General features: G+C 53.3%; 1 protein-coding gene across 3 annotated transcripts in view; it reads right to left on the reverse strand.

Annotated features, from left to right (window-relative positions):
- The window catches only part of LOC140906229 (microtubule-actin cross-linking factor 1, isoforms 6/7-like), a 150,793-nt gene that overhangs the window by 74,185 nt on the left and 55,117 nt on the right, over nt 1-21,491 (reverse strand). For all 3 annotated transcript variants that reach the window (XM_073329791.1, XM_073329790.1, XM_073329789.1), the window contains 5 exons: nt 20,702-20,773; nt 20,149-20,319; nt 19,274-19,440; nt 4,543-4,702; nt 4,193-4,277 (listed from right to left, as the gene is read on the reverse strand). In XM_073329791.1, coding sequence (XP_073185892.1) covers nt 4,193-4,277; nt 4,543-4,702; nt 19,274-19,440; nt 20,149-20,319; nt 20,702-20,773 — 655 coding nt within the window. The remainder of the gene's footprint in view (nt 1-4,192; nt 4,278-4,542; nt 4,703-19,273; nt 19,441-20,148; nt 20,320-20,701; nt 20,774-21,491) is intronic.

The raw sequence follows: 21,491 nt of genomic DNA on the forward strand, positions 1-21,491 counted from the left end.
GCTGTGATTGCAGAGCCATTGGCCATTATCTTTGAAAACTCATGGCGATCAGGGGAGGTCCCGGACGACTGGAAAAAGGCTAATGTAGTGCCCATCTTTAAAAAAGAGAAGAAGGAGGATCCGGGGAACTACAGACCAGTCAGCCTCACCTCAGTCCCTGGAAAAATCATGGAGCAGGTCCTCAAGGAATCAATTCTGAAGCACTTAGAGGAGAGGAAAGTGATCAGGAACAGTCAGCATGGATTCACCAAAGGCAAGTCATGCCTGACTAATCTAATTGCCTTCTATGACGAGATAACTGGCTCTGTGGATGAGGGGAAAGCAGTGGGCGTGTTGTTCCTTGACTTTAGCAAAGCTTTTGACACGGTCTCCCACAGTATTCTTGCCAGCAAGTTAAAGAAGTATGGGCTGGATGAATGGACGATAAGGTGGAGAGAAAGCTGGCTAGATTGTCGGGCTCAACAGGTAGTGATCAATGGCTCCATGTCTAGTTGGCAGCCGGTATCAAGTGGAGTGCCCCAAGGGTCGGTCCTCGGGCCGGTTTTGTTCAATATCTTCATTAATGATCTGGAGGATGGCGTGGATTGCACCCTCAGCAAGTTTGCAGATGACACTAAACTGGGAGGAGTGGTAGATACGCTGGAGGGTAGGGATATGATACAGAGGGACCTAGACAAATTGGAGGATTGGGCCAAAAGAAATCTGATGAGGTTCAACAAGGACAAGTGCAGAGTCCTGCACTTAGGACGGAAGATTCCCATGCACTGCTACAGACGAGGGACTGAATGGCGAGGCAGAGTTCTGCAGAAAAGGACCTAGGGGTTACAGTGGATGAGAAGCTGGATATGAGTCAACAGTGTGCCCTTGTTGCCAAGAAGGCCAATGGCATTTTGGGATGTATAAGTAGGGGCATAGCCAGCAGATCGAGGGACGTGATCGTTCCCCTTATTCGACATTGGGGAGGCCTCATCTGGAGTACTGTGTCCAGTTTTGGGCCCCACACTACAAGAAGGATGTGGAAAAATTGGAAAGAGTCCAGCGGAGGGCAACAAAAATGATTAGGGGACTGGAACACATGACTTATGAGGAGAGGCTGAGGGAACTGGGATTGTTTAATCTGCGGAAGAGAAGAATGAGGGGGGATTTGATAGCTGCTTTCAACTACCTGAAGGGGGTTCCAAAGAGGATTGATCTAGACTATTCTCAGTGATAGCAGATGACAGGACAAGGAGTAATGGTCTCAAGTTGCAGTGGGGGAGGTTTAGGTTGGATATTAGGAAACACTATTTCACTAGGAGGGTGGTGAAGCACTGGAATGCGTTACCTAGGGAGGTGGTGGAATCTTCTTCTTTGAGGTGTTTAAGGTCAGGATTGACAAAGCCCTGACTGGGATGATTTAGTTGGGGTTTGGTCCTGCTTTGAGCAGGGGGTTGGACTAGATGACCTCCTGAGGTCCCTTCCAGCCCTGATATTCTATGATTCTATGATAACGACCTGCTCTGTGAAACACTCAGAGCCCTGATGAAGGGGCTAGAGCAGAGGCAGGTATCTTAGAGTCTTGCCCACATGCTCAGGGTTTAGCTGATCGCCATATTTGGGGTCAGGAAGGAATTTTCCTCCAGGGCAGATTGGAAGAGGCCCTCGGGGTTTTTCGCCTATGATCACAGTGTCCCTTCTGACCTTAGTATCTATGAATCTATTATTACTGACAATCACAGTCGAAATCACGGAGAACTGGTATTTCTTATGCATCCATCTTCTAAGTCTCTCTGGATCCTTTCAGCCTTGCCATGACCTGCCCAGCTCAAGGTCAGGCTAATCAGGTCACTTCTGCTTTCAAAATACAGGCACTGCCTTAGCTTTCTCCAGCGCACTGGGAAGTCCCCAGTTCTTCAAGATTTACTAGAAATCAGCATTAGTGGGTCAGTGAGCACCTCTGCCAAGCGGATGATACCCCTGGGGCAGAGTTATACAGGGTGAGTAGCTGCTATTTACCATCCGTCCTAGTTACAGCTGGGAGACACTATTCCCTGGTCACTGTAAGATGTGAATACCTCCCCCTGCGTCTTTCTGAACGGAACAGAAATAGTTATTGAATACGTCTGCCTCTTCTGCATCATGCCTGCAGCATTGCCCTCCTTGCCTGGGATCAGACCTAGACCATTGCTGGGATTTCATTCCTTCCTGCTACACACATGGCCCAAGACTTTTCACTGATACCGTTAGCTTCTATTGTCAATTATCTGCCTTTCCTAACTGCTGATTTGTCCTCGCAGCTGTCAGCTTCGCAGCTTTTCCTTGCATTTGATACTAAATCACCTAAACGAACACAGAAATAATTGTTACTGCTTCTTTAAATACTTCCTGAGATTCAGTTTTGCTCAGAATTGTTTTACGCTTTGGAAGCTTGTCCGTTTCCAAGGGCCCATTCTGTGTATTACTGGTCCAGATCGGGATCCCCTGCACCTAGACAAGGCTCAGTCTTTCCTGTGATCAATTAATCTTTGTCACGGTGAGGTCTCCTGTGTCTGTCTAGACACAAAGGTCCCAAGTGGCTGCCAGATCTCTAGCCTGGAAAGTTGGCACCTAGAATTGTTAGATATTTAAGTGAGCCCCAGAGGGGCTGATTCGAGCGAACGCTCAGGGAGGAACAGGCTGAGAACAGCACATGGGGAGGAGAGGTTCAGGGTGAGCAGTGGGACAGGAATGGGGCAAGGGGAGCACCAGAGGCGAGTCAATCCAGACGAGATTGTGGAGCACACAGGGAAGGAAGGGACAGGGGTGGCCTGTGGTGGAGGAGTGAATTGGGGTGAGCAGTTTCGGAAAAGCAAATTTCAGCACACTCCCAAGCAGGAACGGATTGTAGAGAGCGCGCCGGGGAGGAGGGGGTGAGAGGGTGAGCCCCCGGGTAGGAGCCCCCAGCAGTTTGGTTGGAGGATCCAAGCACGTCCCACTGGGAAATGGGGGGCGGTAGGATCCAAGCGCCCCCTGGTGGGGAATGGGAGGTTGGTTGGGGGATCCGAGCACCCCTGCTGGTACATGGGGGGGCAACAGGATCTGAGCGCCCCCTGGTGGGGAATGTGGGGAGAGAGGAGCCGAGCAACCACTGCTGGAGAATGGGGGGTTGGCTGTGGGATCCATGCGCCCCCCCACTGGAGAATGGGGGGGCAGTAGGATCCGAGCGCCCCCTGGTGGGGAATGTGGGGATGGGGGATCCGAACACCCCTGCTGGTACATGGGGACAGTAGGATCTGAGCGCCCCATGGTGGGGAATGAGGGGCAGTAGAATCCGAGCGCCCCCTGGTGGGGAATGTGGGAAAGGGCGATCTGAATGCCCCCTGCTGGTACATGGGGGGCAGTAGGATCCAAGCGCCCCCTGGTGGAGAATGTGTGGAGGGGGGATCCAAGCACCCCTGCTGGTACATGGGGGGCAGTAGGATCTGAGTTGCCCTGCTGGAGAATGGGGGGGCAATAGGATCTGAGCCCCCCCGGTGGGGAATGTGGGAAAGGGGGATCCGAGCACCCCCTAGTGTGGAATGGGGGGCAGTAGTATCCAAGCACCCCCTGCTGGAGAATGGGGGGAAAATAGGATCTGAGCGCCCCACGGTGGGGAATGTGGGAAAGGGGGATCTGAGTGCCCCCTGCTGGTACACGGGGGGCAGTCGGATCCGAGCGCTCCCTGATGGGGAATGTGTGAAGGGGGGATCCAAGCACCCCTGCTGGTACATAGGGGGCAGTAGGATCTGAGTGGCCCTGCTAGAGAATGGGGGGGGCAATAGGATCTGAGCCCCCCCAGTGGGGAATGTGGGAAAGGGGGATCTGAGCACCCCCCGGTGGGGAATGGGGGGCAGTAGGATCCGAGCGTCCCCTGGTGGGGAAAGTGGGAAAGGGGGATTCGAGCACTCCCCGGTGGGGAATGTGGAAAAGGGGGAGACGAGTGCCCCTGGTGGGGAATTGGGGGGCAGTAGGATCCAAGCACCCCCTGCTGGAGAATGGGGGGCAGTAGGATCCGAGCACCCCCTGGGTGGGGAATGTGGCAAAGGGGGATCCGAGCACCCCGAGTGGGGAATGGAGGGCAGTAGGATCCGAGCGCCCCCCAGTGGGGAATGGGGGGTAGGGATTCACCACTCGGCAGTCTGGGCCTGGGGGCTGCAGTTCCCAATTCTCAGCAGCCAGCTGCTCTGCCACTTGCCTGTCACCAGCTCCAGCACCTGCTGCCCCCACTCCAGGGCTTGCTCCAGGTCGCCCAGCCTGGAGCGAATCTCCTCGCAGAGCCCCTGAGGGAAAGCGACAGGTGAGACTCACCAGGACTGCTCAGCCCAGCCCCACAGCCTGGCCCCTGCACTGCCCCCCACGTGCCCACTGCCCCTACCCTCGGTGCCCACCCCCCAACTCCTCCCCCTCATGCGCAGGGACGGCTGGGGGGCTCTGGCGTTGGGGGCTGCTCCTGCCCTGGTACCTGTCCCTCCGCTCGGCCATGCTGCAGGGCCGGCTACAGGTCCCAGCCAGGCCAGCCCGGTACACCCACCCTCCTGCCCTCACCTGGCTTTGCTGGTGGGCAGCCTGCAGGTGGCTCACGCAGCCGTTGGCGTGCCAGAGCTGGGCCAGGCACCTCTCCGTCGCACTCAGCCACTCCTGGAAGGAATCCACAGACTCCTGGAAGCGCTGAGCAGCCGGCAGGATCCGCTCCAGGCAGCTGTGTCTGTGGGGAAAGGAGGCTAGGGAGAGCCAGGCGGGGGGCAGCGCCATGTGTCCCCCAGCAATGGGGGAAGGGCTGAAGGTCCCCAGGGTGCCCAAAGAGCTACTGCCCCACTGGTGTTTCGCCCAGGGGAGCCCCTGGTGCCAGGAGGCTCCAGGTTAGAGCATCTTTGCTTTGCTCAATGGGCTCCTCTCCCCCATTTCCCAGTGACCCTTCTGCCCTTCTCCTCAAGCACCCCCTGCTTCCCCTACCCCCTTTGCTCCGCCAGCCTCCAGGGGCCACCTGTCCCTTCCACGCTGCGCCCCTCCCACCCTGTGCTGCCTGACCCCCCCAAGCTCCCCAGGGCCTGTGCCCCTGCCCCATAGAGAGGCATGAGCGATGCTCCTCTGGTTCCCAGACATACCCTGGCCCAGGCAGTACAGCCCCAGAGGGCGACATGACACCCTGCATGTCTCTGCAGCAGAGCTGACCCACACTGGGAGCCGCAGGTGGGGGGCCCAGCCCAGCTCAGAGCTCTCCCCCAGGCAGCCCTGACTTGGTGGACACAGGATCCCAGGAAGTGCCTGGCAGAGCAGCCCAGCAGCTAGCCAGGCCAGGCTCTGAGAGAGGAGACCCCATTGGGATGGTCCCTCCTAGCCAGACAGCAAGGGGCTGGCACTTGCCAGGGGCAAGCAGGACTAGTGCCCTGTTTGTAGCCCTCACTGTTACAGCCATTGGGCTCTTTCTCCAGGTAAGCACCTGGTCCTCTGCTAAAACCTGCTCCTGGCCTCATTGCTACCTAGTGGCAGGGAGTTCCCCAGGACACACGATACGGCAGGAGACTTCAAGGAAGGAGACATGAGCAGCTCCATAAATAAAGTGCCCCAGGCTCCGTGTTCTACTGAGGCCTGGGGCAGTGAGTAATGGCCAACACCTACCCATCTGCCCCATGGGGGCTGGGGCAGGCAAGGGACAGAAAGCTCCTCTGATTGGTCCCTTCATCCTATAGCAGGGGAGCTCGAGTCACGGCAGGGGCCCTGGAGCCAAGCCCCGCCCCAGTTCCACTTCCAGTTCCAGCCCTGCTCGTGCATGCTCATGGGCAACTCACGTCCTCACTCTGTGCCTCAGTTTCCCTCTGTACCATGGTGACCGGGAACCGCTCAGGAATGGCTATCAGGCGTTAGGGGGCCCTTGGGGACAGTGTGCAGGATGCAGCTGGGATCCACCCCGCAGCAGGGAGGTCAGAGGCTGTGGACCCCCTGCAGCTCCCTCACCACTTGCCTCACGGCTGCAGTGGTCTGGTCTGCCTAGGACGGCCTGAGCCTCACCTGGGCACGCTTTGTGTCCTGATGCAAACAGCAGCACGCTCAGCCAGAAAGCACGAAGGCCCTTTCACCCCCGACACACAGGCCCTGCACCCCAGACTGCACCGCACCACGGGGTGCCCTGGCCCGGGGCGGGGAGGGGGGTATAAGGCCCTCAGAGCACCGGGAAGGGTCTGGCCAGGCCAGCGCACCCAGCGCCATGCAGTGGGGCAGACGCAGGTTACACTGAACAAGGGGACCTGTATGAAACCTCGTGGGCTGCTGTGTCCACGTGGCTGAGCCACTGCCAGGCAAGCTGTTCCACGGTGTCCCCTCCGGCCTGTGCCACGGATCCCGAGGCAGGCGCATCCCCTGTGTCCATCCCCCCGCCCGGGCTGGCAGGCTGTGTGAAGCTGACAGGCCCGCAGGAAGATTGACAGTTTGGACTCCTCCCTTCCCTGCCCCACTCCACCGCCTGTTCGTGTGCCCCCACCCCAAATGTCCATGAGCCTCTCCCCATGGAACGCCCTCCCACACCCGGCCACAAAGCCCTTCCGCCCTCGCCCTCGCAAGGCCAGAGGCCTTCGCAGAAAGTCACCTCCCCGCATTCCTTCTAAGTTACATGAAAACACTGTCCTCTCCGGCTGGCTGTTCGGAAGGCTCCTGTCCCAATAGCACCCCCCACCACCACATAAAGATGGTTAAAGAAAACTTTGTTTTACGGCATTCTGTCTGGCAAGAAATCACTTATCAATGGATGTGGGTGTGAAATCCCTACTTCTTTATTGTTTGCCTTTATGGTCCCCACTTCTCTATGAAGCCGTAGCTCACGAAAGATTGTGCTCTAATAAATTGGTTAGTCTCTAAGGTGCCACAAGTACTCCTTTTCTTTTTGCGAATACAGACTAACACGGCTGCTCCTCTGAAACCAACACTTCCCTATTGTTTATCTGCATGGTTTCTGTCTGGTTCATTGATTGTTTCTGTCTGTTGCATAATTAGTTTTACAAGATTTAAATCAACGAAGGTGGTGGGGTATGACTGGGTAAAAAATGATTTCACAATGCATTAAGATTGGTCAAAGAATTAGTTTGTAATATCTTAGTAAAATCATTGGTTAAGGCACAGCTAAGCGGGACTCAAGTTTCTATATAAACTGAGGTCCAAGAAGGAGACCAGCTGGGAAGGAAAGAGAAAGGAAAAAGGAAAAGAAGAAGGAAAGACCTGAAAAGAAGAAAAGGAGGACTTGTGGCACCTTAGAGACTAACCAATTTATTTGAGCATGAGCTTTCGTGAGCTACAGCTCACTTCATCGGACCGAAACCTGAAAAGAAGAACTCACGACCATGACATGCAGCAGCCAGAACCCAGACGAGACCAACCTTGCCTGGCCAACAGGGAAAGGCCTCGCCTGCCAGATCAGGCTTGGTGAGCAGAGCATTGTATACTTAGCGTGTGTATTTTGCTTGATGAGTGTTAATAAATAGAGGACAAGGATATTACTGTGTAAGGCTCTTTCACTGGGAAAAAGATCCTGCAAACCCACAAAAGAGTACGCCCTGAGCCCTAAGAACTGGGTAAGGGTTGGTGCCTTTCACCCAGAGCCTGAGGTACTGGGTAAAAGTGGGTGCCCCAAGGTGTGTGGGTAACACATTTGGTGGAGAGAATGCAAGCTGGCTAAGGTTGTTTGGACTGAACTGATAGGGCCTCTGTCCCGGCGTCCCCGGGCGATGCTCTGGAACTGCTCCCTACGAAGCCAGGCAGGACTCTGGGGAAGTCTCATTTCTGTGAGCAGCCTGTCTGCAGGACACACAGCTCACACAGCTTCCACCTTCCTGGGTCTGACCTCGGAGCATTCAGCATCCTCTGCCGCTCCGTGCACTTCCCACAGCGAGTCCGCTCAGGCGGGGTCTTGGGGAAGCCAGAGGGTCCTGCCCCGCAACTCTGCAGTCAGACGTGACTCTCAGCCAGCCAGTAAAACAGAAGGTTTATTAGACGACAGGAACATGGTCTAACACAGAGCTTGTAGGTGCAGAGAACAGGACCCCTCAGCTGGATCCATTTTGGGGGCAGTGAGCCAGACAACCCCGTCTGCCCTTCACTCCATGTCTCCAGCCAACCCCAAACTGAAACTCCCTCCAGCCCCTCCTCCTCTGGGCTTTGTCCCTTTCCAGGGCCAGGAGGTCACCTGATCCCTTTGTTCTCCAACCCTTTAGCTCTCACCTTGCAGGGGGGAAGGGCCAGGCCATCAGTTGCCAGGAAACAGGGTGTCGGCCATTCACTGTGTCCAGACCCCTGCACACACCTGCCCTCTAGGGCTCTGCAATGATCATACCCCCTTACCCCACCCCCTAGATACTTAAGAACTGCATAGAGGAAACTGAGGCACCCCCACACTATTCAGAGGAAACATTAAGAACAGTCCTACTTCGTCACATCCTCACACAGTGAATAACAGTTGATAATAGCAGCCGAATCCCTGTGCCATTTTGTCACAAAGGGTCGCTCCCTGCTTGACAGAATGACCCCTCTGAAGCATCAGGAGGGAACAAAGCAAAGGGACCAGGAGGGCCAGGGATTAATTAAGGAACCCACCCCCCTTGCTAAATGGGTAGCCAGCAGAGTCCATGCCCGGGGGGAGAAGATTCCTTCCAGAGGAGGGACGCCCTGGAGTCCGCATGTAAGGGGTTTGAGGAATTCTGTGAGTGCATGAAACGCAAGCTAAAGAAGAAGGTTAGCAAAGCAGCAGCAGCATGGGCATTGTGGAAAGCTGTCACTAATCTCTCCAGCCTGGGAGCACTCCGGGACAGACAACTGGAGGGTTATGAATTGGGGTTGGACACAGTTAAGGCGAATCTGGCTCAGTAGAAGGCATCCGAGGGCACCGATGCAGCGTCAGCATTGCAGACTGTAATACAGGAGAGTGAGCAGCTGAGACTGGACGTAGAAAACCTGAACGGGGAGGGATCTACATTGCAGATGAAGCTGGGGGGTGCTCAGGCAGCTGTCAGAACGGTGTTACGAGAAAATAAGGATCAGGCCCAGGCAGGCAGTGACCACACCGTCTGCAGGCAGCGACCAGAGAAACCAGAAACCGTGGTGCAGCCCAGAGGAACACAGTAGCAGCAGTAAGGGGAGGTGTGAGTGTGGGCACCGGGGATACAGGCACCTGGAATGACACTTGGAGTGGGGATAGTTGGATGGATCCCGAACAGAGAGATCCTCGCTGGTCAGACCCTCCCTGATGCCTTTCCTGAAGGGCCCTATGCCCCCGTGCAAAGGGAATTGCAGGATTTGAAGATAAAGGCTCAGCAATTCAATCCTGTGGCTCCAGTTCCCACGAGGGCAGTAACAAGAACAAAACCTGTCCCAAATGACCCACAGCAACAAAGGGAAACAAGGCAAAATATTACAGAGATTTCTGATTTTACCCCAGACCAGGCACAGACCTGCTGCTCAGTTATTGGGACCCCTAGAAAGGGACGCGTGTCTGGACTGGACGGTGAAGGTGTTGGCACGAACTGGGTGGAGGCCGGCAGATTAAGAGGTCCTAGCCCAGGCCTGTACTAACGCTTCTGACTGGGCAGTAATTCGCAGTGCTGAGGAGTGGTTAGGTGCGAGCAGTGTTCTTGCTACTGGTTGTGCCAACGGTATTTGGGAACTCCCCCCCCCACCCCCCGAGTTCAATGTATTAGCTTTTAAGACAGAATTGTTAGACCGTTTGAACTAAAAAATGAAGGTGACTTTAGGGCCCATAGATCCAGCTAGGGGACAGGTACCCCAAGTTAAAACAGGACATTTTTCAAGAAGCTGTAGTTTTTCGAGACACGCAGGGACAAGCGGGAAAAGGAAATAAGGACAGGAGAATGGAGCCTGTACAGGTGATAACTTGTGACAACAACAGGCCCCCAGATCTCCAAGGGGAGCTGGGGGAAATGGGCCAGATGCACTATGGCATGTTAGAGGAAGAGGACGGGGAGGTGCCAGGAACAGCAGAGGAGCAAGAGGAAGAAATGGATCTGGATGTGGGTATCAGATGCAGACTAGAGGATGTCTGGCTGAAGGTGGAAAAGATACACGGAGAGAGGAGGCATGGAGGAAGCTCATGATGGCCGGGGAACCAAAAGAGAAATGGGATGGGAAGCCCACAAGTGAGTTACTGCAGAGGGCTGCCCAGTTACAGAGGCAAGAGGAATTGACTGGCGGGGCTCCTGTAACTCCCAGAACGGACCCCAAACCATTGGCACCACCCCAATAGGGGTCCCCACCTCCCTGGACTCCCCCTGAGGTAGTGGCCCAGCTAGAGTATGACAAATGGGGGTGTCCCATTGTAGGGGCAATAATGGGGAGATTAGGGGAACAAACATGCCCCACTATGTTAACTGACACCGGTGCATCAGTAGGTGTGCTTGGAGAGCAGTGGCTTCCTGGGGACACTGTGGAAACAGAAAATTCAACACAACTAGTATCATACACAGGGGAGACAATGAAAGCATTTATCACGAGACCAATCCTGACCCATGTAGGGAATTGGGAGTTAAGGGCAATATGTGTTCAGAAGCAGAATCAAACTGGGAATGGGGGTAAGGAGGATGGAATATTGAGAATGCCTTATCTTAATGAGGGGAGACTCCTCGTGGATTTAGTTTACAGGTTCCTATGGACAAATAGTGAAGGGCTAGCAGAAACATCCACCCCTCCATTAATGCTGTACATAGCTGTGTGGCTGTAAAGGCCCCGGAAGGAGGGAAAGCAGAAGAAGGGGACCCATGAATGGACAAAAATTTCCTGGGGTATGGGCTAAAAATAAATTGAAATGTGGGAAAATTGATGCTGAGGTTTTAATCCAAGGGCCTAACCCCCCTCCACAGCGTCAAAGCAAGTATCCTCAGGAAGCAGCAGACGGGATAAAATCTACCACTGAAAGTTTGTTAGAACAGGGTGTTCTTGGGCACATGGCGAGTACTAACACTGCCCAGTTGGCCTGTACCGAAAGGGGAGGGGAGACCTGGAGAAGGTCAGTGGGTTTTAGAGCATTAAACACAGTAACCCTGCCACTGCTCCGGTCATGGCCAAGTACCAAGAGGTAATCACTGCAGCAGCAGCAGGGAGATAGTGGTTCTCAGTAACAGATTTAGCAAATGCCTCCTCTGCCATTCCCTCACGCCCTGAGTCCCAGTACAAATTTGAGTTCACTTACAGGGGACAACACAAGGGTCCCCCAGGGTTTTCATAACACACCTGCAATTTGTCCCTCCCATGTGGTTAAGATGTGGGAAAAATTGACAGCTGAAGCCCAAAAGGGGTAATTTCCTATGGGGTGCCCTCCATAAGGCTTTATGGAAATATGCTTATGAATGTATATATGACATAACTAGAATATGTTTTATGCTACATATGCCATGTAACATATCTCTGTAGAGGTTATGATCTACTGACTCTATTCATCCTATTTGTATGCATGTATCATTTTTGTATTCAAAGTTATGAATATTGGCTGTGTACTTGCTTGATTTTTAAGTAGCCTTTGTAAAGCATTTGGTCAGCTTCTTGAGAAAGGAATGTGCAAGTTAAGTGCCCAGTCAAGAAGCATTTAATGAACAATGGATGTTGGAAGGTCCCAATCCACATAAGAAGTCTTCCTGGAGACATTCAAGATAGCATGTGGGCAATGGCTGCTGCCTGTAAAAACTGAGTCATGCATGGACATGTGACTTGCCCAAGTGACTTCAAAACTCCATCTTGGAGCTGGACTTTGCATAGGAGAGAGGAGGGGGTCTCCACCCACAAGAGTCTATTTAAGTCCGTGGGAGACCCCTCAATTCTGTCTTCAGCTGGCTTAAGAGATCACCTCTCCACCCAAAAGGATACCTGAAAGAAACTGGAACAAAGGACAGTAACCACAGGGGGTGTGAGTGATTGCTGGACTCAGACTAGAAGGAGACTAGTCTGTAAAAGGAAGCTTACTGGAATTCCTCTAAGGGTGAGGTTTTATCAGTATACTTTCCACAGTATGCATCTGATGAAGTGAGCTGTAGCTCACGAAAGCTTATGCTCAAATAAATTGGTTAGTCCCTAAGGTGCCACAAGTACTCCTTTTCTTCTATCAGTATTCAGTTTTCTTAGACATAGACTTGCATGTTCTATTTTATTTTGCTTAGTAATTCACTTTGTTCTGTCTGTCACTACTTGGAACCACTTGAATCTTACTTTCTGTATTTAATAAAATCACTTTTTACTTATTAATTAACCCAGAGTATGTATTAATACCTGAGGGGGCGGGGGGGGAACAGCTGTGCATATCTCTCTATCAGTGTTATAGAGGGTGGACAATCTATGAGTTTACCCTGTATAAGCTTTATACAGGGTAAAATGGATTTATTTGGGGTTTGGACCCCATTGGGAGTTGGGCATCTGAGTGTTAAAGACAGGAACGCTTCTTAAGTCACTTTCAGTTGAGTCTGCAGCTTTGGGGCCCGTGGTTCAGACCCTGGGTCTGTGCTGGAGCAGACGGGCGTGTCTGGCTCAGCGAGAGAGGGTGCTGGAGTCCCAGGCTGGCAGGGAAAGCAGGGCAGAGATAGTCTTGGCACGTCAGTTGGCAACCCCAAGGGGGTTTCTGTGATCCAACCCGTCACACAAGGGTCCCAGGCGGCTTTCATAAAGCAGCCACAATTTGTCCCTCCCATGTGGTTAAGATGTGGGAAAAATTGACAGCTGAAGCCCAAAAGGGGTAATTTCATATGCTGATGCTATCCGGGTGCATGGGGACCACAGGGAGGAAGGAGGTTGGTAGGATCACTGAGCAGATGTTACAGATCATCCAAGATACTGGATTCCAGGCTAGCAGAGCCGAGGCCCAGCTGTTACAGCAAGAGGTAAAACAACTTAGGAGGGGTCATATTGGGAAAGGAAGGACGAACCCCAGATGCACAACGGGGGGAACTGATTGGAAAACTTCCCGCCCTCACTGATATGGCATCCTTAAGAGCCCTTTCGGGAACTGAACCTCTCGAGACATGTTACTGAAATGTCGCCCACTGGGTTTTCTCCTAAAGAAAGGGCAGCAGTGGGAGTGGGGGTCTGATCAGGCAAAGGCATCACTGACCCTGAAACAGGATTTGGCCCAGGCCAGACCCCACATATCCAAAGGTGGGAGAACCATTCCCCCTGCAACTGCCCAGTACTGCTGTGGTGCAGGGAGCAGCACGGTTACAGCAGCAAAGCACCGGGAAATTACAAGTCGTGGCCTATGGGTCCAAAACCCTGAATTACACTGAGCACAATGTTACCCCTGTGAGAAAGAGAAAGAGTGCTGGGCCTTAGTGTGAGCCTGACAGCATTGGGAGTATATAACTGGAGGATCCAAAGTCATAGTACAGACAGAACATTCCCCATTGAAAGACATAATATCAGGAACGGCACAGGAGGGGCAGGTATCTAATCCTAGGTTGGCACAATGGCCTCTGGCCCTTGTATATCGAGGGGTAACTTTAGAAAAGGGAAAGGTTCTATCCCCTGTATCATCTGGCCTTGCAGTGCAAGGGCAGGAGCATGAGTGTCCCCTGCCAGAGGGGCCAGTGAAATCAGGACTCACCCTACAGAATGCTCAGGAGAAAAACGCACAAATCTGGTTCGTGGCTGGGTCGAGCTGTTTTGGTGCTGGAGGATCTAAGACCGGATGTGGAGCGGTAAAGGTAAATACCAGCCAGGAACGAAAGGGACCCGTGAAGCCACACACATCACAGAAGTGGTGGCGGTACCAGGTGGAGGATCAGGAAGCCTCCCTGGAAATATTTACCGATTCGGACGGGGTGTGCAGAGCCGTAGTGGTGTGGCTACCCATCCGGGCAGGCAGGGGTGCTGTACAGGAGATGGAAAGCCAGTCGCTCATGAACAATACTGGGAGCAAGGAGTAATAAAGGGGCGAACGCGAGACACTTACATAACACATTTCCACATCAGAAACCAGGGACTGTGGAATAACAAGGCGGATGCTTTAGCCAAACAAGAGGCCCTGTTAACACAAAGTGAGGAAGAGGAGGTAATCAGTGTAGTAACCAGAGCACGAAAACAGGTGACAAGCCCAGAGACGCTGGAGCTGAAAGCCCTAAAGAAGGGGATGAAGAAACTGAACAATTCCTGAAGCAAGGAACAATCTGTGGAAAATGGTAAGTACACAAAGATCCCGATGGGGTGGCGTGGGTCACCGAGCATGACTCGGACCTTGGGGAACAGCCTAAAAGGTGGTTAGTGCCTAAGAAAGTCAGGATTGAACTGGTTCAACATGAGCACGAGCAAGGGGCATTCTGGGACAAAACTCTACAAAGGGTCAAAGATACAGGGTGGTGGCCCAGCATAAGTGAAGATGTAAAGCAGCAGTGTAATCACTGTTTGCAATGTGCAGACCCTCAGGTACAAAAGGGTCCCATTGCTCACCAAAGGATTGAGGGTCTGTGGGCCCGGTTACAGATAGACAAGATTGGACCCCTACCAGTCACACCGTGAAATACCAAGTATGTTTGGTCGTGTAGATCCCTTTACAAAATGGATAGAAGCCATCCCAGCAAAGACTAACCCAGCTTTGACTGCAGCCTGGCAATCGTTTAAGGTGGTGTTTATCCGGTGGGGGCTGCCCAAGGAAATCGATTCGGACCAAGGCCCACACTTCATTGGGAAACTCTGCAGGAACTGTGTAAGATACTTGGTGTGACGAAGTGGGACTGTTCTTAATGTTTCCTCTGAATAGTGTGGGGGTGCCTCAGTTTCCCCTAGGCAGTTCTTAAGTCTCTAGGGGGCGGGGTAAGGGTGTATGATCATTGCAGAGCCCTAGAGGGCAGGTGTGTGCAGGGGTCTGGACACAGAGAATGGCCAACACCCTGTTTCTTGGCAACTGATGGCCTGGGCCCTTCCCCCCTGCAAGGTGAGAGCTAAAGGGTTGGAGAACAAAGGAATCCAGTGACCTCCTGGCCCGGGAAAGGGACAAAGCCCAGAGGAGGAGGGGCTGGAGGGAGTTTCAGTTTGGGGCTGGCTGGGGACATGGAGTGAAGGGCAGACATGGTTATCTGGCTCACTGCCCCCAAAATGGACCCAGCTGAGGGGTCCAGTTCTCTGCACCTACAAGCTCTGTGTTAGACCATGTTCCTGTCGTTTAATAAACCTCTGTTTTACTGGCTGGCTGACAGTCACGTCTGACTGCGAAGTTGGGGTGCAGGACCCTCTGGCTTCCCCAGGAGCCCCTCCTGAGCGGACTCGCTGTGGGAAGCGCACGGAGGGGCAGAGGATGCTGAATGCTCCGAGGTCAGACCCAGGAACGTGGAAGCTGTGTGAGCTGTGTGTCCTGCAGACAGGCTGCTCCCAGAAAGGAGACTTCCCCAGAGTCCCGACTGGCTTCATGGGGAGCAGTTCCAGAGCATCGCCCAGGGACTCCGTGACACTTGGCATTAAGCAAAGGTTCCACATTGTGGGACACCCCCAATCCTCAGGACCAGTGGAACGAACTCACCGCACTCTAAAGGAGGCTCTAAGAAAAATGGTGAAAGAAAATGGAAAAGATTGGGATGAAAAAGTGCCTATGATTCTAATGGCCTTAAGGTCAGTCCCAGCAAGTCACGGTTATACTCCCTTTGTAGCAATGACGCTAAATGACCAGTGGATCCAGTCCCTTTTAGCAAATACTCACCAGCAACCACACACCACACAACAAAAACACTAACCCAGGAACCTATCCTTGCAACAAAGCCTGATGCCAACTCTGTCCACATATTTGTCCACAAATACAAACAGATGGACATCGTACCAAAAGGACTGAAGGTAAAAAATCCATTACAATCTACATACCACACAGACTGTGCTGACAGCTTGTGCCGCACGCTCTCAAAGAAACTGCAGAACCACCTGATCAACATCCTCTACAGCAAACAGGGAAAGGTTAAGAAGGAGCTCTCAAAACTGGATACTCTCATAAAAACCAACCTTCCACACAAACTTCCTCGTGGTTGGACTTTACAAAAACTAGACAAGCCATTTACAATGCACACTTTGCTTCTCTACAAAAGAAAAAGGACACTAAACTATCTAAACTACTGCATGCCACAAGAAGCCCCAACAGTGGTTCCCTTAACCCACCCAGCAATATTGTTAATTTATCCAACTATACTCTTAGCCCAGCAGAAGAATCTGTCCTATCTCGGGGCCTCTCCTTCTGCCCCTCCACCCCCACGAACATGATACAGTTCTGTGGTGACCTAGAATCCTATTTTTGACGTCTGCGACTCAAGGAATATTTCCAACACACCTCTGAACAACATACTAACCCCACAGAGACCTTCCTCCCAAGAATACAAAAAGAAGGATTCTCGGTGGACTCCTCCTGAAGTTCGAAACAACAGACTGAAATTCTACATAGAGTGCTTCCGCCGAGGTGCACGGGCTGAAATTGTGGAAAAGCAGCATCACTTGCCCCATAACCTCAGCCGTGCAGAACACAATGCCATCCACAGCCTCAGAAACAACTCTGACATCATAATCAAAAAGGCTGACAAAGGAGGTGCTGTCATCATCATGAATAGGTCGGAATATGAACAAGAGGCTGCTCGGCAGCTCTCCAACACCACTTTCTACAAGCCATTACCCTCTGATCCCACTGAGGGTTACCAAAAGAAACTACAGCATTTGCTCAAGAAACTCCCTGAAAAAGCACAAGAACAAATCTGCACAGACACACCCCCGCAACCCCGACCTGGGGTATTCTATCTGCTACCCAAGATCCATAAACCTGGAAATCCTGGGTGCCCCATCATCTCAGGCGTTGGCACCCTGACAGCAGGATTGTCTGTCTATGTGGACTCCCTCCTCAGGCCCTACGCTACCAGCACTCCCAGCTATCTTCGAGACACCACTGACTTCCTGAGGAAACTACAATCCATCGGTGATCTTCCTGAAAACACCATCCTGGCCACTATGGATGTAGAAGCCCTCTGCACCAACATTCCACACAAAGATGGACTACAAGCCGTCAGGAACAGTATCCCCGATAATGTCACGGCTAACCTGGTGGCTGAACTTTGTGACTTTGTCCTTACCCATAACTATTTCACATTTGGGGACAATGTATACCTTCAGATCAGCGGCACTGCTATGGGTACCCGCATGGCCCCACAGTATGCCAACATTTTTATGGCTGACTTAGAACAACGCTTCCTCAGCTCTCGTCCCCTAAAGCCCCTACTCTACTTGCTCTATATTGATGACATCTTCATCATCTGGACCCATGGAAAAGAAGCCCTTGAGGAATTCCACCATGATTTCAACAATTTCCATCCCACCATCAACCTCAGCCTGGACCAGTCCACACAAGAGATCCACTTCCTGGATAATGAGCGATGGTCACATAAACACCACACTATATCGGAAACCTACCGACTGCTATTCCTACCTACATGCCTCCAGCTTTCACCCTGACCACACCACACGATCCATCGTCTACAGCCAAGCTCTACGATACAACCGCATTTGCTCCAACCCCTCAGACAGAGACAAACACCTACAAGATCTCTATCAAGCATTCTTACAACTACGATACCCACCTGCTGAAGTGAAGAAACAGATTGACAGAGCCAGAAGAGTTCCCAGAAGTCACCTACTACAGGACAGACCCAACAAAGAAAATAACAGAACGCCACTAGCCATCACCTTCAGCCCCCAACTAAAACCTCTCCAACGCATCATCAAGGATCTACAACCTATCCTGAAGGACGACCCATCACTCTCACAGATCTTGGGAGACAGGCCAGTCCTTGCCTACAGACAGCCCCCCAACCTGAAGCAAATACTCACCAGCAACCACACACCACACAACAGAACCACTAACCCAGGAACCTATCCTTGCCACAAAGCCCGTTGCCAACTGTGTCCACATATCTATTCAGGGGACACCATCACAGGGCCTAATCACAGCAGCCACACTATCAGAGGCTCGTTCACCTGCACATCCACCAATGTGATCTATGCCATCATGTGCCAGCAATGCCCCTCTGCCATGTACATTGGCCAAACTGGACAGTCTCTACGTAAAAGAATAAATGGGGACAAATCTGACATCAGGAATCATAACATTCAAAAACCGGTAGAACACTTCAGCCGCTCTGGCCACTCAGTAACAGACTTAAAGGTGGCAACTTTGCAACAGAAAAGCTTCAAAAACAGACTCCAACGAGAAACTGCTGAGCTTGAATTAATATGCAAACTAGATACCATTAACTTGGGTTTGAATAGAGACTGGGAGTGACTGGGTCATTACACATATTGAATCTATTTCCCCATGTGAATTATTGTGACAAAGTTCCTCCTCTACCTTGGTGGGTCTTGTGCTTATTGGCGGATTTGCTTGCCTTGGAGCTTCACGGCAGCCCTCAGCTTGGCCATTTTTCTGAACCCACAGTCCAGGTCGACTCCTCCTGTGTCTGACCAGGAGTTGGGAGGTTTGGGGGGAACCCGGGCCCGCTCTCTACTCCGGGTTCCAGCCCAGGGCCCTGTGGAATGCAGCTGTCTAGAGTGCCTCCTGGAACAGCTGTGTGACAGCTACAACTCCCTGGGCTACTTCCCCATGGCCTCCTCCCAACACCTTCTTTATCCTCACCATAGGACCTACTTAGCCTGGGGCTAATATATCTGCCTTCTATTACTCTCCTGTAGCCATCTGGCCCAGCCCTGTCACAGTATCCTCACACCTTCTTGTCAACTGTCTAAATGGGCCATCTTGATTATCACTACAAAAGTTTTTTTCTCCTGCTGATAACAGCTCGTCTTAACTAATTAGCCTCTCACAGTTGGTATGGTAACTTCCCCCTTCTCTGTATGTATATATATTTATCTTCTTACTCTATGTTCCATTCTATGCATCCGATGAAGTGAGCTGTAGCCCACGAAAGCTTATGCTCTAATAAATTTGTTAGTCTCTAAGGTGCCACAAGTCCTCCTGTTCTTATTGTGAAAAAGGCCAGCCCAACAGTATACCAGGTAGAAATCCGGTCAAAGAAGCTAAACAAGCCAAAGTTAAAATGGTTCTATTTGTCACAGCTTAAACCATGGAAAGGGGATTTCAAGCAGAAACCTCTAATTAGCCCCACCAAGGGGGGTCAGAAAAACGTTTATTTTGTCTTTTGGAGTTCCAAGGAAAGGCTGGAACCAGCAGAAGAACACCAGTGACCTGGGCACCATGATAAAGAAGCTGCTGGCCTCCCACTGGCCTCCACAGAGCCTCGCTGCACAGATCGCAGCTCTGCTAACTCACCTGGCGTTTGCCTTCTCGATCAGTTTTCCCCACTTCTCCTGCAGGTCTGAGAGGCCCACGCTTGCCTCCTGTCCATTTGTCCTGGCAGCTTGCTCACGAGGCAGCTGTCTGTCCTGCAGGACACACTCCACTCGGGGTCTCCGCTCCTCCAGAAGCCGTTTCAGGAGCTGTTAAGGAATCAGGGCACGGGGTGATGGCAGCGCTGTCCTCATGGAGAACCCAAGGGAATTTCCCCCAGTCTAGGCACGTCGTGACCCTCAGCTTCAGGACAGTGATCCGAGCACCTTGCACAGCACCATGCACCCAGGGGACCAACCCACTACACCCCCCCACCCCAGCAGGGCCAGCCGCAAGCAGCAGTCAATTATCTCCAGCCCCGGGGGTGGGGGGTGGCAGACAGACCCCCTCCAGACTGCAGGCAAGGCAGGGGCAGTGAGCAGGAGGCCAGGCAAGCATGTCCTGTGGGTGATGCTTGCCCCAGGTCCCAGGGCCGAGAGGCTGCTCAGCATCCGTCAGGCATTAGCCCCAGCAGGAGCAGCTGCCAAGGCCTGCCATGGAGCCAGAGCGCGGCCAGAGCAGGGCTCACTCCTGATGCGCTGCCCGGCACTGGCCACGGGCTGTACGCTGTGCCTCCTTGTCATGCCCTGCCTAGCGAGACGTCACCCCCCAGGGAGCAGGCCGCACCCTGAGTGCAGGCGTGGCCATGCTCTGCCACACACAGCAGGGATGCCTTGTCCTGGCAGCTCCCCCCAGGACCCAGCAAGCACAGCCAACCTCTCCCCAGAGCCCCCCCCTTCCCCGGCACCTACAGCCCATGGTGGTGGCTGCGGTGGAAACCGCGGGGAGGGAGGGAGGGACCCCAAGGGCTCGCTCACCTTCTGCTCCTGCAGCTGGGCTTTCACCACCTTCACTTCAGAAGAAGGGGGCTTCTGGTTGCCAACCAGGTCCTCCATGTCAGCCACCCAGATCAGCAGCGTCTCCAGCGTGTCCTGGGCCTGCTCCACGCTCAGGGAGCCCTCCGGAAGCACGATGGCCTGCAGGGCACCCTGGGGGGAGAGGACGATGCACCCGTGAGGACCTGGGATCCCCTTCCCCCGCGAGATCAGAGGGGCACAAGACCCAGCTGGCAAAGCAGCAGCCAGAGCTCCCTGCGACTCCTCAGGGCAGAGGGGCTGCCGGCTGGTTATCATGGACACGCCACCCCAGGGGTCTGCAATCATGACAGGACGCAGCCGAGCACCCCATGGGCAGCACCAACGACCCCGGTTAACAGCCCAGTCCCAATCCTGGGCACCCCGTCACTTTCGGCAGCATCCTACCCCGCTGCCCCACGGTAACCGCAGTGCCAGGCCCACGTGGGGCCAGCCCTCCCCTCGCCCCCCTCGGGGACTGGCCCTTATCGTTGCCCATCCTTGGGGCAGCTGTTACCTTGCTGCTGAGCACGTCCCACTGCTCCTGCGAGCTGTCCCGGTCGGCAGGCAGGGCCCCTTTGCTCTGGAGCTGGTGGAGAGTCAGTCACAAAACAGCTGCTTTACACCCCCTGGACCAGGCGCCAGGGACTCCGACCCTCCGCTCCCAGCCAGCTGGGAGAGCAAGGCAGAGACCTCCCGCACCACGCTGCTGCCTCTGCTGAGAGAGCCGTCGGCTTCAAGGGCAAAGCGGGGGCGCAAGGCTGTCTCCCCCTTCCAGCTTCTCGCTGGTAGCCGCAGCCACGGCCCAGCCCCATCTGGGTGTGGGGATGAGCTGAGCACCCTGAGGGCGCAGAGGATGCTCCACAGCCCAGCTGGAGCTGGGTGCCACTTCCCTGGGAGCTCTCCCTACAGGCTGCGCCCAGGGGACGCAACAAAATGATTAGGGGACTGGAACACATGAGTTATGAGGAGAGGCTGAGGGAGCTGGGATTGTTTAGCCTGCAGAAGAGAAGAATGAGGGGGGATTTGATAGCTGCTTTCAACTCCCTGAAAGGGGGTTCCAAAGAGGATGGCTCTAGACTGTTCTCAATGGTAGCAGATGACAGAACGAGGAGTAATGGTCTCAAGTTGCAGTGGGGGAGGTTTAGATTGGATATTAGGAAAAACTTTTTCACTAGGAGGGTGGTGAAACACTGGAATGCGTTACCTAGGGAGGTGGTAGAATCTCCTTCCTTAGAGGTTTTTAAGGTCAGGCTTGACAAAGCCCTGGCTGGGATGATTTAACTGGGAATTGGTCCTGCTTTGAG

The sequence above is a fragment of the Lepidochelys kempii genome, chromosome 2 (assembly GCF_965140265.1).
Source record: "Lepidochelys kempii isolate rLepKem1 chromosome 2, rLepKem1.hap2, whole genome shotgun sequence".
NCBI classification, from domain to species: Eukaryota; Metazoa; Chordata; order Testudines; family Cheloniidae; genus Lepidochelys; species Lepidochelys kempii.